Here is a 14,900-nt window from a genome sequence, read left to right as displayed (position 1 = left end):
ACATTACTGCCTCCAGCAGGATACCCGACGCGACAGTCGGTTCGGGCAGTCGGTGCTGCAGAATCTGTTTGGGGTGTAAATCCAACTCCACCCTCCAGGACCCGAATTTATTCTGGTCAGGCTGCACTCTCAGTTAGTTGTTCTTCGTAGGTCAATTTCTGTTATACCCTCGCCGTTGCGAGGTTCTATTGACCTGGGTTCTTGTTTTGAGTGAGCCTGAGAGCTAGGGATACCCCAGTCGTGAGAACAAGCAGCCTGCTTGTCCTCGGAGAAAGTGAATGATACATACCTGTAGCAGGTGTTCTCCGAGGACAGCAGGCTGATTGTTCTCACCTACCCTCCCTCCTCCCCTTTGGAGTTGTGTGTTTCATCTTTTGCTAGTCATTCAACTGGCGGGAGCGGTCGCGCACGGGCGGGAAGACGGCCCGCGCATGCGCGGTGGGCGTGCCCTGCGTGCCGACCGTCCCGCGAAGCTTTTTTCCGGTTGGTGGGGGCTGCCGCGGACGTCACCCAGTCGTGAGAACAATCAGCCTGCTGTCCTCGGAGAACACCTGCTACAGGTATGTATCATTCACTGTATTGGGATAAGAGGATGAGACCATGTACTTTTTCTGTGTTTAGTTTTAGCTGAATTGCATTTGCCCATGAGTTCATGATATTCAAACTGAGTTTGATTTTGTTGGTGATTTCTGTCAGATCATGTTTGTAGGGAATGTATATTGTAACATTGTCTGCATAGATGAAAGGGTTAAGGCCTTGGTTGGATAAGGACTTGGCTAGTGGGGTCATAATTAGGTTGAAAAGGATCGGTGATAGTGGTGATCCTTGAGGTACTCCGCATTCTGCTTTCCACGGTGATGATATGTTTGAGCTTGATTTCACTTGATATGTTCTGGTAGTTAGGAAACCCTTGATCCAATTAAGTATGTGTCCGCCAATCCTGAAGTAGTCTAGGAGTCTTATTAGTATTTGATGGTTTACCATGTTGAACGCGCTGGACAAGTCAAATTTGAGAAGAAGTATGCTTTTGCCTGTTGCTATTTCCTGCTTGAATTTGGCTAGGAGGGTGATTAGTACTGTTTCAGTGCTATGGAGGGGCAGAATCCTGATTGTGATTCATGTAGTATTGTGAATTTGTTTATATAATCAGTAAGTTGTTTGGTTACCATGCTTTCCATTAGTTTAACCACCAGTGGGATTGATGCTACTGGGCAGTAGTTAGTGATTTTGTTTTTTTCTTGGGATCTTTCATTATTGGGGTGAGTAGGATGTTGCCATTTTCCTTAGGGAAGAGACCTTGTTGAAGCATGTAGTGGGATGTAAGGTCTGCTATGAAGCGGTGGGGGTTGGATTTTAGTAGGTAGCTGGGGCAGGTATCCAGTTTGCAGTGAGAGTTGGAGAACTTATCGCCTGGGTGATTCTTTTTTTTTTTTTTTTTTTGAGGAGAGCGAAGTTTGACCAAGTTCGGTCCATTGGGTATTCACCAGGGGTTGGGTCCAAGCCAGTGATGAAATTTTCAATGTCGGTGTTGTCCTGAGGTAACATGTTACTTAGGTTTGCAATTTTTCCATCGAAGTATTTAGCAAGGTTGTCTGCAGATGGGATGCCTATTTGTTGTGGAGACACCAAGGCAGTGTCTAGTAGTTTGTTCACAAGTTGGTATAATTTCTTCGTGTCTTTGTAATCTGGTCCTATTTTAGTTTTGTAGTATGACCTTTTGGATTGTCTTATTGCGTATTTGTATTTTCTTTGTGTTTGTTTCCATGCATTGAGTGTGTGTTCGTCTTTTATTTTTTTTACCAAGCTCGTTCGAGTTTTCTGGATTGTGTTTTTAGTTTTTCAGTTCTTTGTTGAACCATGGTATTCAGTTATGCCTATGTGAAGTTTTTGTTCGAAAGGGTGCTATTTCGTCCAGTATGCTTCTGCACCTTTTATCCCATTCTGAGAGGTAGTATATGTTGTCCGTTTGTGCTGTCCAATCGTTATTATATAACTGTTGCCAGAATGTTTCCGAGTCTATTTGGCCTCTTGTGCTGTAGGTTGTGTGTTCTTGTATACGGTGTGATCCCTTTTTCCGCCATTTAAGGGATAAGTTTAGTTTGTAGTGGTCGGTCCATGGTGTTTCTGTCCAGTTAATTTCTGTTATTAGTAGGGTCTGGTCTGTGGACAGTTTGTTTGAGATGAGGTCGAGTGTGTGCCCTTTGATATGGGTTGCTTGCATGTGTGGCCGTTTAAGATCCCATAAGTGGAGGAATTCCATTCATTCTCATGTGTTAGTAGAGTTTGGGTCTTCTAGGTGGAGGTTAGTGTCTCCTAGTACTAGTATATTGGAGTTGGTTATACAAGTGTTTGAGATGAAGTCCATGAAGTTTAACTGGCTTTCGTTCCAGTTACCTGGTGGTCTATCAAACAAGACACAGTTTAGGTGATCATGCAGGGTTTTGTGGTGGATTCTAATTGAGGCAGTTTCGAGTTGGATTGTTATGGACTTGGCAGTGGTTTCGTTGACTACAAAAACGAACCACAGGGAGAAGGAGAAGCTAACAAGGTGCAACTCCAGGATGACGACGGGAGGAGATGCCGGCTCCTCCTCGGTCAGCTCTGCATGGGTGTCCGAAATTGTTACATAGGTAAACCAAGTGATTGCTCGACTAGCTAGAACCAGTTTAAATCGGACGTTTGCTAGCATGGTAAGCTTTGAGCATCGCCCCCCCACCACCCAGTCTCTCTTAGACTGATTATCCCCAGCAGTCTCTCTCCTTAATCCCACTGTCTCCCTTAAATCAGCCACCAGCCCAGCTAGCTCTCACCTCCCAGGAAACCAGTCAGACCCCTGCAAACTAGTGAGCTTCCCCAGCTAATCCTCAGAGCCACTGGAGCAGCAATTTCCTTGTTCCTGCACCATCTAGTTCTGTGTGAGTCTGAGCTGCATGGTGCAGGAACTCATACTATACTCTTGAGTTTTCAAATCTCATGAGACCAGTGTGAGAGGTCTTACATAGTGCCCCTCGGACTTCAGCAGAGCTGCATAGTGCAAGAAGGAAGAAGCTCCTGCTTCAGTTACAACAAAGCACCTTTTTTTAAAAAAAGGACCATGAATATTCCAGGCGCCAGAAACAAATATGGTTGTACTTGTGTGACCTGGCATCTGGGGTTTGACAAGCCTTGGTTATTAATGTAATTTGTGTTGATTATGCCCATCTGTCTTGGAAATGAGAAAGGGTCTTGTGATCTTTTTTGGAATTATGGTCAATCAAGTAATGGAAATAAAATAAGTGTATACATTGGAGGAGAACCTTGATACATTCATTTGCATTGGTAAACTTGGATTTTCCCTCATTTTTTTTTCACCACCAAATCTATTTTCTCTGTTTCCTGTGACCTTTTTTGCAATGCCCTATCTCTGTTTACAAAGGCCACTATTATACTACTAGTAAAAAAGGCCCGTTTCTGGCTGAAATGAAACGGGCGCTAGCAAGGTTTTGCGCGGAGTGTGTATGTTTGAGAGAGTGTCTGTGAGAGTGACTGTGTGAGAGTGAGAATGTGCAAGTGTGTGTGGGTGTGAGTATGTCTGTGAGAGAGCATGTGTGTGTGAGTGCGTATGTGAGACAGTGAGTGTCCTTCCCTGTCCCCCCTGTCAGGTGTCAGGACTGGGGGGACTGTGGACAGTCTTGAAGGCAGCCTCTACCAAAATAATGAAAGCAAGACCATTTGTATAATAATCACTGTATTCCAGAGAACAAAATGGAGCAAGTTCCCACATGCTATCTTTTGCTTTCTGTATTCAGTAGCTGACAGGCTTGCTAGACTTACCTAAGTGGCTGCAGCGGCAATACACTGAAAAGAAAGCAAGGAAACCTATGAGACGTAGATACGGCCGTCCCCTTGGCCTCTGACGCTTCTCCCTTCTTCTATTTGACTTCCCTCTGATAGGTCCATCATTCGGTGTGACGCTCCTCCCTTTTCCTGTTTCAGTTCCCTTTGATAGGTCAGAGCGGTGCAGCTGTGACACTCCTCCCTTCTCTGATAGGTCAGGGCAGGGCAGAGATGTAGTGTGCTTAAAAATGGTTACAGAGCTTCGAACATACGAACTGTTGAAGCCTCAGAGTGTGCTTTAGAACGTTGAGGGTGCTTTTTATGTGCAGATGGGGCGTGGCCTACGGCCCAGATGGGAATGGCTGAGACTGAGGGTGAGTAGTCCGAATAGCCTAGCCTACCAGGAGGATAGGAGTTCAGGAGAGATGGAGTGAGCTTCAGAACGTCTGAGGGGGGATTTTATTTATATAGATATGCAGCATGTAGCCATTCTGTTCTTACTCCACTTATAAGCACAATACAAAAGCCTCCCTAGTCTTCAGAATTCAGAGCTGGGAAAGCCTGACATCTTCTCAGTTAGCCTAGTTCATCTGCAGATATCTAGCAGTTTTTGTGAATTTGGAATTCTGTGCAAGAGGTTAAAAGCACATGCGCAGCATGATTCTATCCCAGAAGCATGTTCTGTCATTACAAAGGGCCTTAATTTTTTTTTATTAGGACTGTCATTTTAGCTTTCCCAGGTCATCTCTTTTTTTTTTTTTTTTTTTTTTTTAATTGTTTCAGATTATTGATGAGATCTTGAAACTCAATGAAGATCCCAAAGTCCGGGCCATTACTCTTCACCTTTCATCGCCCAACAGTAAAGTTCTGAATGCTGTGACACCTGAGAAGGATGTGGATGGGTAAGAAATAAGCTTGGGAAACATTAAATTAATAGTTGCATTGAATGTTAATCTTTATTAGTAACTAGTGGAACCCAGCCTGTTTCCTCAACAATGAGACGGGCCCTAGAAAGGCTCTCTTGTAAGCGATTTTTTTCTCTCTCCCCTGCCCTCCCCTCCATGTCCAGCGATTCTCCTCTTCCCTGCCCTCCCCTCCATGTCCAGCGATTCTCCTTTGCCCTGCCCTTCCCTCCCCTCCTCCCCTCGATTTGTACCTGAACGTTCTCTGGCTGACTGGTGCTGGCTTCCGTTCCATTCGTAACATCCCTCCTGATGTCAGCTCGCTTCCAGTGTTCCCTTCCCTCTCACTGTTCCGCCCTCTGACGTTATTACGTTTTGACGCGAGGGCGGGGCAGTGAGGGGGAATGGAATGTTGGAGGCTGACATCATCAGATGTTACGAATCCAGGCAGCCAGACAGCGATGGAATGTTGGAGGTGCAAATTATTATATAGGATATTGAATGCCATTTTTCAAAGACATTAACCTGGCTCAAATGGTCTGATTGAAACTTGTCCTCCTCAAATAGGGAAAAAATACATGTGTTCCATCTTAGTGCATTTTTAGCTCTGGAGGAAAGCGATGTTGTATGGGCCTTTTTAACTTAGAGGACGTTGTAGACAATAATTCATTTTTCCTGTGTGTATGTATAAGTATATATAGTTAGTTTGTTGCTTTCCCTCCATTACCAGTGGAATAGCACTGTAGAGAAGGCCTGATATCCCAGCTATGTCTGCGGCTGCCTCTGTTAGGAAGCTTCACTGGTTGCTAGTTGGATTCATTTGTTTTGACTCACTTGCAGCAGTCCTGCAACACTGTTGCTTAGGCAGTCTACATGGCATAACTTGAGTGATCACTTGTAGGAGTCGTCCTTTATTGGTCACCTGTGATCTCACCTGCAGCAGCCATTTTTATGGCACTACTAAGGCATCTGCCTGTATGTCCCTATCTCAGCAGTAGCCTATTGTGTACGGATTCAGGACTCGCTAGATATGCTAGACTCCCATTGAGACAGGCAGCACTTCCCTGTTTGCTATGCAGATGATGCCCGGTTGTTTGACGAGCTGTGACTGTTGCGAGTGTGATACAGAGGCTTAGTTCTCCTGTACATCTCAGATGTGACTGTCGTCTATAGGTCTCTGAGTGGCAACCTCTCTGATTTGTATCCGGTGGCTGCTTAATTGCAACAGAGGCACTAGTTGCTTGGATCCCTTTTTTACCAGTGGACTTTATTTCACAGCCTCAACACTCTACCAAATGTCTGACTCCTGCAGGCACCTAGATTGCTCCAGTGGAGATGTCATGCAGACATGTCAGTTCCTTAGCCACTTTCAGAGCACCTAGTAGTTTCTTCTTTATTTGCATGTCTGACTTTTTCTGTTGAGAGTCCCACTCCAGTCTCCATTGGTATTGTACCACCTGCCACGTTTGGCGGTGCAACACTTCTTTTCTGTCTGACAGTTTGCCTTAGTTACATTAGTTTCCTAGTTGGATCTCCTAAACTGGTCAGTGGGATTTCATAGACTTGTGGATAGCCTCAAACTTAATCATTTCGGGTACATAGAATTTCTGTCTTCAGTTACCATTTTGGCTCTCTGATATTCACCAGTGAGGTTCACACTTGGTTCAAACAGATTAATAGCATAAAATTGAACAGTTTTTTTTTTTTAGTATTTGATGTTTTTATTTGTTTTTCCCTTCCTCCTCCCAGAATAACTGATACAAATTTAGGAAAATTGGTTCGTGGTGATGCCTGTGAGAGCTTTGTTTCGCCTGCCGCCCAGGCTGTAATTGAACTCCTTGGGAAATTAGGTATGTATGAAATTCTGTGTGTTAATGTAGTGCTGTTTGCTGCTGCTTTGAGCAACAAAAAATTCCTCTTGATCATATTTAAATAGTAATCAATAGCTATGCTGTAGTTGGAGGGATTGGGTGTGAGGCTTTACTGATGATTTTCAAGCTACCAGAATGTTAATGAGAAGACTTGCCTCACCCTGGAGCAATGGCATCTCTACACAGAAGTAGTTGGGGTAGTAAATAGGGTGGTAAAAGCCAAAGTGACATATTCACACATTGTGCTCTTCCCCCACCTTTAAATTAGACATTAGACACTCCTTTTCCAGAGCCAGATGTGCCCTTGAGTCAAATTTGACTGGTGACCACACAGTAAAGGGGTGTGTGTGTGTCTGGTGTCACGGTTGTTTTTGGCATGATACAGGAGTGGTTTACCATTGCCTTCTCCTGGGGCAGGGAGGGTTAAGTGGCTTGCCTAAGGCCACAAGGAGCCCTGTGGGATTTGAACTTGGGCCCTTTCAGTTCCCAGCCTACTGCTCTATTAGGGTACTCCTCTGCTTCATTAGAGACACCTCATGAAAACATCCCAAGGGCCTTCTATGCATGAAGAAAGCCCCAAACTGTTATCAATCATCCAGTAAAACTAACACTATAGCTGATAGCATCATTCAATGATTTTTTTTTCTAAATGAAAGTATTTTTTTTGTTGGGGGGGGGGGGGGGGGGTGGAGGGTCCCCAGCCAGCCAGCCAGCCAGTCAAGTTTTCTAGGTATTCACAATGAGTATTCATGGATAGATTTGCATGTACTTCCTCCATTGCGTAAAACATTCTATCATACATATTCATTGTACATGTCTTGAAAACTTGACTGTCTGGGAGTCCCCTAGAACAGGTTTGAAACCCTTGAACTAGGATGTCTCCCCATACAAAGATGTTCAAATTGTGGTGCCACTTTTTCCACTGCCAGACACTGCAATGTAAGAAAAAACCTCTGAAAAAAGTCATTCAGAACCTATATAGAAAACATAAGTTCCTTAGGATCCCTCCAGACCAATCCAGGTGCTTGGGTTTTTGCCCTCCTACCAGCAGATGGAGATCGAGAACCATTGTCTTCAATGTGATTTTATAAGTCCTGTGCAACCCACATCCAGTCAGTACTTCTGAGTCTCTAGCAGATGTGTGGGTAAAACCTGTACAGCCAAGGTCTAGTTAAAGTAAGTTGGTAGCTAGTTCAGTGCTTGGCTAAAAAAAAAAAAAGTTAAGCTCCTGTTAGAAACTTGGTGGGTGCCAGGTTTCTGAGGCTAGGGTCACTGTGGGCCCTTGAGTGCCCAGGGGGTGTCATACATGATAGTCTGGGTCCTCCTCCCCATCCAACCCTTGATTGTTGCTTGACTTTGAGTTTGGATGCTACATGTGAAGCAGGCCTGCCTTGGTTACAGTCCTAGAAGCCCCCGGATACAGTTGAAATGGAGGTCCCCTATGGGGGTTGGGAGGAATCTCCTGGCCAGGTGTCTGACTTTTTTTGCATGAAGCAGACAGGGAGCAAAATAGGGCAGCATCAGGAAGCTCCTGGGGAGGGTCTAGGAACCCCAAAGAGACAAAAGCTGGACTAGCAGTATGACCCTGTAGAGGATGAATCTGACAAGTTATGGGGGTATTGGGACCTGCCTTGAGGGATGGTTGGGAGCCCTAGGAAGACCAGAAGAGAGACATTGTAGAAAGTTGGGGGGAGGACATAACCTCTGGGAGAGGACCTGACTATGGTGCAGCTTTCTTACAGAGAGGAGCTGTAGAAGTTGATCTCTTTGCTGTGTGGTCTACTTTTAAATCTGTCTGAAGAGCAGAAGGATGGCACTCAGACTAAGGATACCTTGTTAAAGTGCATTAGGATCCCCTCCCAGCTCTTCCTTACGCACTGAACAATCATGGACATGATCTTGGCTGATGGAGGGTTTAAGATTAGCAGGTAGATGGTGTGTTTTTATCCATTACCATCAGAGAACAAGGAGTCCTTCAGGCTCTTTAAAGTGGATGTGGTAGGACGCCATGAACAGGAGAGGCTGCTGAAACTCCCGCTCCTGCCGGATTACCCGCTAAACCCTCAAAACCTGGGGAATTAGCTTGCGAAAAAACCACCAAACTTACACCTACAGCACAGGAACTGACGGCGAAGAATTTAAGTTGCTCAAAACCGCGGCGTATTCTTATGGCGGCGAAGAGCCTTCGAAGAGACAAAGAAAGACGCGAGGCGGGCGAGGAGAAAATGGCGGCCCCGCCGAGCCCGCCCGCGCACACTGTGAGTTCGGTGTGGGTGGTGGAGGTGGTAGCGGAGGTGACAAACGCCATGGAACCGCTGCTGGATAAGCGCCTGGGACCCATTGACAGCAAATTATCTTTGGTCCAGGAAAATTTGGGACAGTTAAACAAGGAACTGGCAGAATTTCAGCAGAGACATGGGGCCCTGGAGGATAAGGTGCAAAAAATAGAGGAAGACAACAAGAAACTCAGAGCCCAAGTGGAGGCATACGAAGAAAAGCTGGAAGACCTTGAGAACAGGTCTCGCAGAAACAATCTAAGATTCGTGGGTTGCCAGAGTCTTTGGAAGCTACTAACTTAAGGGTTTTCATGGAGACCTGGCTATCCGAACAGCTGCAACTCCCGGAGGATCTCGGAGCCATTCAGGTGGAAAGAGCGCACCGGATGGGACCCAAGCACTCAGACAATGCGAGGCCGAGAGTGGTGATTTGCCGTTTGCTGAATTTTGCACATAAAGAGGCCATAGTGCATGCCTTAAGGAAAGACCGGGAGCTACGCTATGGAAACAAAAAAGTGTTATGCTTTCAGGATTATTCAGCGGCAGTGGCGATTCAACGAAGGAAGTTTTCCCCGATTTGCACGAAACTGTTTGAAAGGAAGATCAGATTTGCCCTACAGTATCCGGCGAAACTGCGTGTAACTTATCAGGCGGAGGTAAAGACTTTCACAGCCGTGGAACAAGCGCAGGCCTTTTTGAGCTCTCTGGAGGAGCGCTGATCGGGAAAGAAGATATAAATGACTTAAAAAGGAGCGAGGAAGGCCCAATAGCCTTCCAGGGCAAGGATTACAATTGTTTACTGTTAAAGAGTTTGGATTACTATGGCGGTTTTAGAAGCAGAATAATGCAAGTTAACTGTTGGTTCTAATATCAGATTTTACCATTACTTACACATTAAGAGAGAGAGAGCAGGGCACCGTTGAGTGCAGAGGACCCACCAATAAGATCGTCTCCGGGAGGAGTTATATGGAAAATGAGAGTCATGAGTGCCATGACTGGCCTCGCCAAGAGAGAGGGACTGCCAGTTCGTGGAGGGCAGAGGAACAACGATTGCTTAAGAATAAGGGATCAGACGGACTGAAACTGCTAGTGGGGCCCGCAGGATTTTCAAGATATCCGAGGGAAGTGATTGCTGCACTACAGAACATCGGAGATCTGCTGAGGACTCAGATGCCGAGGTTTTTGTGGTTTACAAGTTGTTAAAGTATAAGTGATATGAGCACCCATTTTTATCTTTATATGTCACTATTATAACAGTAAAGGTATGCTAAAGTTGGGTGGTGGAGGTGGTAACAGCTTACAAGAGGGGGAGGGGGTAAGGGGCGTTATATGTGATGGTCCCGTTTTGGGGCTGGGGAAGTTTAAAAGGGGGGCTAGGGTTACTGGGGGGGGAGGGGGGTTGGGGGGAGGTAGGGACCTGGAGATTTCGAATACTAAGGTTTTGGAAAAGAAGAAGATGGAGCATGCTAGAACAAGGAGGGGGGTGGTGGCTGGGACACCCCTCTTCAGGACAAGAGAGGTATAGAGCTCATGGATTGGTATCTCATGTGAATTGGGCACCCTGAAAGTTGTGACATGGAACATAGGAGGGATCTCGTCTCCCCTTAAACGTACCAAAATACAACAACACTTGCAGAGACACAAAGTAGATATAGCTCTGCTGCAGGAAACCCATTTATCAGCTGTAGAGCATGCCAAACTGCGTACCTGGTGGGTGGGGGAGTGTGTCTCAGCAGAGGCTCAAGGGAAAAAAGGAGGGGTTGCCATCCTGTTCAGAAAGGGGATAATAGACAAATTGGAAGTGCGATTCAGGGACCCGGGAGGGAGATTCCTGCTCTGTGAGGCTACTATAAACCGACAAACGGTGTTGATTGGGAATGTATACGCCCCAAACCAATATGACAGGAAGTTTACAGGATGCTAGCCTTAAGATTGCTAAGACATAATTCACTGCCCATGATATTGGGTGGAGACTTTAACACAGTGATGGATCCTTTGATGGACAGTACAGGGGCCCGGAGACAGAATCTTGGCCAGGAAAACAGGGGCTGCCTAATCTTTGTCGACAGATGGGGCTAGTGGATGTTTGGCGGACACTTGATCCGCAGGGGAGGGACTATACGCATCTATCCCGAGTACATGGAACGCAAGCACGAATTGATTATTTACTGATCTCGGAGCAAGCTCTTTGCTCAGTGGCGAGCTCGGTTATAGGCGCCACGGTGATCTCGGATCACGCCTGGGTGGAAATGTGCTGGGTACCTCGGGGGGGAGCAGAGAGGATATGGTAGATGGGCGTTCCCAGTGGAGCTCTATCGGGATCCAGCTTTTAGGGCATCCATACTTCATAGTTGGAGGGATTATAAATTACATAATGAAATACACGCTGATAATCCAGTTCTCTATTGGGAGTCAGCTAAGGCAGTACTCCGCGGAGAAATCATCAGCTACATGGCACATAAACGTAAAGCCCGACTTAAGGAAATACTAAGACTCAGTCAACTAGTGTGCAAGGCTCGGAGATGTTATGGTCGCCGGCCCTCCCTAGAGAATAAACAACACTTACTGTCCCTGCAAACGGCATTAAACGAAGCCCTTCATCAAAAAGCTGTGAAATCACAGAATTACTACAAGTATCAGCTTTATAAGCATGGCAACAAAGGGGGGCGGCTATTAGCGCGGTTGATAGCGACTAAGCAAGGGAAAACTAGAGTTCTCACTATGAAGGGAGGGCAGGATATAAGAGTCTCCACGGATCAAGGAATTAGTGAGATCTTTTATAATTATTATAAAGAGCTATATGGATCACCACCGGACGAGGGATTGTCGGGAGACATGTATTTAGAGCAGCTACAGCTGCCAAGACTATCCCCGCAGGAGGTGCAGAAGCTTAACAATCCCATCACATCGGAAGAGGTGCTGCTGGCTATTAATCAGAGCCAGTTGTTTAAAGCACCGGGGGTGGATGGTTTCAGGGCGGAATTTTACAAAATAATGGGGGAAGAAATAATAGACCCCTTAACTGCAATGTTCAATACTTTAATAGATCAAGAACAGGTGCCCCCAGATCTAAATACTGCCTGTATTATCGTAATCCCCAAGAAAGGAAGAGACCCAGAACTAGCAGCATCATATAGGCCTATTTCACTCCTGAACTTTGAGATCAAACTAATGGCTAAGATCATGGCGAACAGATTAGCGAGAATCCTGCCGGACTTAATACACGATACCCAGGTAGGATTTGTAAAGGGAAGGACAACCGCAAAAAATGTCCGCAGAGTCTTGACCTCCTTGGAAGCTAGCAGCAGAGGGAACAAACATTCATTGTTAATAAGCTTTGACGCAGAAAAAGCGTTCGATCGGGTCCATTGGGACTTTTTATACGCGGTCCTTCGAAAGTACGGGTTCTCAGGGAGATTCGTGTCCGGGATTAAAGCATTATACTCGACACCAAGGGCCCGCATCTCGGTCAATGGGTTGGAAACATCAAATTTAGCAATAGGCAGGGGGACGCGACAGGGATGCCCTCTGTCGCCCTTACTATTTGTGCTAACGTTAGATCCCTTAATAAGAGACATAATGAGGCAGCCTGCAGTAACAGGAATGAAGATAGGAAAAGAGGAATTAAGTGGCGGCTTTGCCGATGATATTCTGGTACATTTGACGAACCCGCAAGAATCTTTGAGTGCATTACTGGAGATCATTTCCGAATATGGAGACTATGCGGGGCTCCGGCTAAATCTGGATAAGTCAGAGGCTCTGGCCTCGTCAGAGGAGGTTTGGAGATGTTGGAGAGGTGAATTTCCGCTCAGAAGGGCGCAAACCGCTTTTAAATATTTAGGAATTTTGTTGCCTATGGATACTGCGCGTTTACATGAGATAAATACAAAGTGGTTGCTGGAGGAGACCAAGAAGGTGCTACAGGGTTGGCTGGATCTGCCACTATCACTGCTGGGTAGAATAAATCTTATAAAGATGGTATTATTTCCAAAGTGGCTCTATGTCTTGCAGACAATACCAATTTGGTTATACCGGAGGGATCTTCAGAGGTTTTATGCACTAGCATCGAGCTTCTGTTGGAAAGGCAGGAAACCACGGATACGATTCTCCCACCTAATTGGCAGGTGGAGCAGCGGTGGGATGGGAATGCCGGATCTAGCGCTATATAATCAGGCATGTCAGCTGCGTCATCTGGGAGATTGGGTCCTAGGTACAACGTTATACCCTCTACTGCGCTGGAGAAGGCATATTTTGAACCTTACTGGCTTTTTTCATTGTTACATCATAAAGCTGGTAATATACCAGAAGGATTACGTAAAAGTGTGATGTTGAGACCAATTCGAGAGGTGTGGAGAAGGCTAGTGCGAAGGCTTGGAGGAGATCCAGCAGTGACAGACCAGCTGACTATATGTGGGAATAGTGAATTTTTACCTGGGATGTCGAACCGTCACTTTGCTGATTGGGTAAGTCGGGGGATTACATGTCTGGCACACCTGATGGGCGAAGATGGGCAGCCTCTCTCAACTGCAGACTTGTTAAGAAAGGTGGGGGATTCCTGGGGTAATAGATTTGCCATAAGACAAGTACAACATTATATGATATCATTGTCGGGGGCTTCCTTATCTGGTCAATTGGGGGACAAGATTCAAGAGTTTTTCAATTCAATAGGCGAGGGAGAGGTCACTGTCTCCTTGCTCTGTAAGGCACTAACAAGATGGCAACCCCCCAGAGACTACAATCTAGTGAGGCGGGCGTGGGAGAGGGAGCTGGGCATGACATTGGAGTCTTGGAATATATCTAGGGCAGTGGCGCGCATACCCCTGTTGGTAACAGATGCCCGACTGAGAGAATGTGCATATCGATGTATCCATAGGGGGTATGTGTCAGCGACTCAATTAGCACACATGGGGGAGGACCGCAGTTCAAGTTGCCTTAAGTGTGGAACGGGTCCAGGTACGCTGCTGCATATGTTCTGGAGTTGTCCTGCATTGCAGAGATTTTGGACTCAGGTTCGAGGCTTCTGGGAAGGGCGACTGGGGATTAAGATTTCGGGAAATGTTAAACAATTAATATTAGATCTTCCAGGGTCCTTTAGAGGTCAGAGTCGCTTTATAGTACTGATGCTTCGTAAGATGTGCTTAGTAGCTAGGAAGTGCATTCTACAATATTGGACGGTTAAAGACCCTCCCGCATATTGGCACTGGAGAAATCAGTTACATCAGCTGGTTTCTTGGGAGGCTAACGAGATTAGATTCTCGCAGAGAAAGAGAGTGGAGTTTCTGGCCCTTTGGGGTCCCTATCTACGCATCCTTAGCCCTAGAGGTCGGAGTTTACTCCTCAATGCAGGGTGAGTTCCTAAATGTTGAACAGATTAAGAACCTTCAGGTCTAGGGATGGGGGGGGGGGGGAGAGATTAGGGGAGGGGGGGAGGGAGAGGTGGGAGGGTTGGGTAGAGGGGGGGGGTTTGTAGGGAGGAAGGGTCTTTGTTATGTGGTAAGATCATTTTGTATTCACTAGAAAGTTGAATTTTCATTTTGGTACAATTGATAACTGGTGAACCTCTGGGTGAATCCTTCATATACTGTTAGGAATTATAATTTGATGACATCATGTAATTACAAGAACATGCTAGATGTACTTAGTAGATGCACTTTTGTTATGGCCAAAAGGTTGTTTAAGGTGATTGTAATGTTTGTCATCAATAAAAACCGTTGAAATATAAAGTGGATGTGGTAGTGACCTCGGTGTCCAAGAAGACTACTATTCTTGTGGAAAGAGGTGCCACGCTAAAAGACCCCCCAGGATTGTCACATGGATGCCTTACTTAATCAAGACTTTGTCTCTGCCTTGACGCTCCATGTGGCAGTGTGTGGAGGTTATATTGTGAGAGGCCAGTAAGATGGAGATTGGTTTGGCCTTCATCACTGACTTCTTATACATCTCATTAGGTCCTCAGCCAAGGGGGTGGCAGAAAGGTCCTTTTGGTTGAGTGGCTGGTCAGCGGATGTGTTCTCTAAGGCAGAGCTTAGCAAGTT

At 45.9% G+C, this 14,900-nt stretch overlaps 1 protein-coding gene across 1 annotated transcript in view; it reads left to right on the top strand.

Moving 5' to 3' along the window:
* Nucleotides 1-14,900, top strand: part of MTHFD1L (methylenetetrahydrofolate dehydrogenase (NADP+ dependent) 1 like) — a gene marked incomplete at its 5' end in the record, with an annotated part of 452,100 nt that overhangs the window by 26,726 nt on the left and 410,474 nt on the right. Inside the window, 2 exon segments of the mRNA XM_030195103.1 lie at nt 4,600-4,718; nt 6,468-6,568. Coding sequence (XP_030050963.1) covers nt 4,600-4,718; nt 6,468-6,568 — 220 coding nt within the window.

The sequence above is a fragment of the Microcaecilia unicolor genome, chromosome 3 (genome assembly GCF_901765095.1).
Source record: "Microcaecilia unicolor chromosome 3, aMicUni1.1, whole genome shotgun sequence".
Lineage (NCBI taxonomy): Eukaryota > Metazoa > Chordata > Amphibia > Gymnophiona > Siphonopidae > Microcaecilia > Microcaecilia unicolor.
Note: the sequence above shows the minus strand (reverse complement) of the source record. Positions and strands in the feature narration are given on the sequence as shown.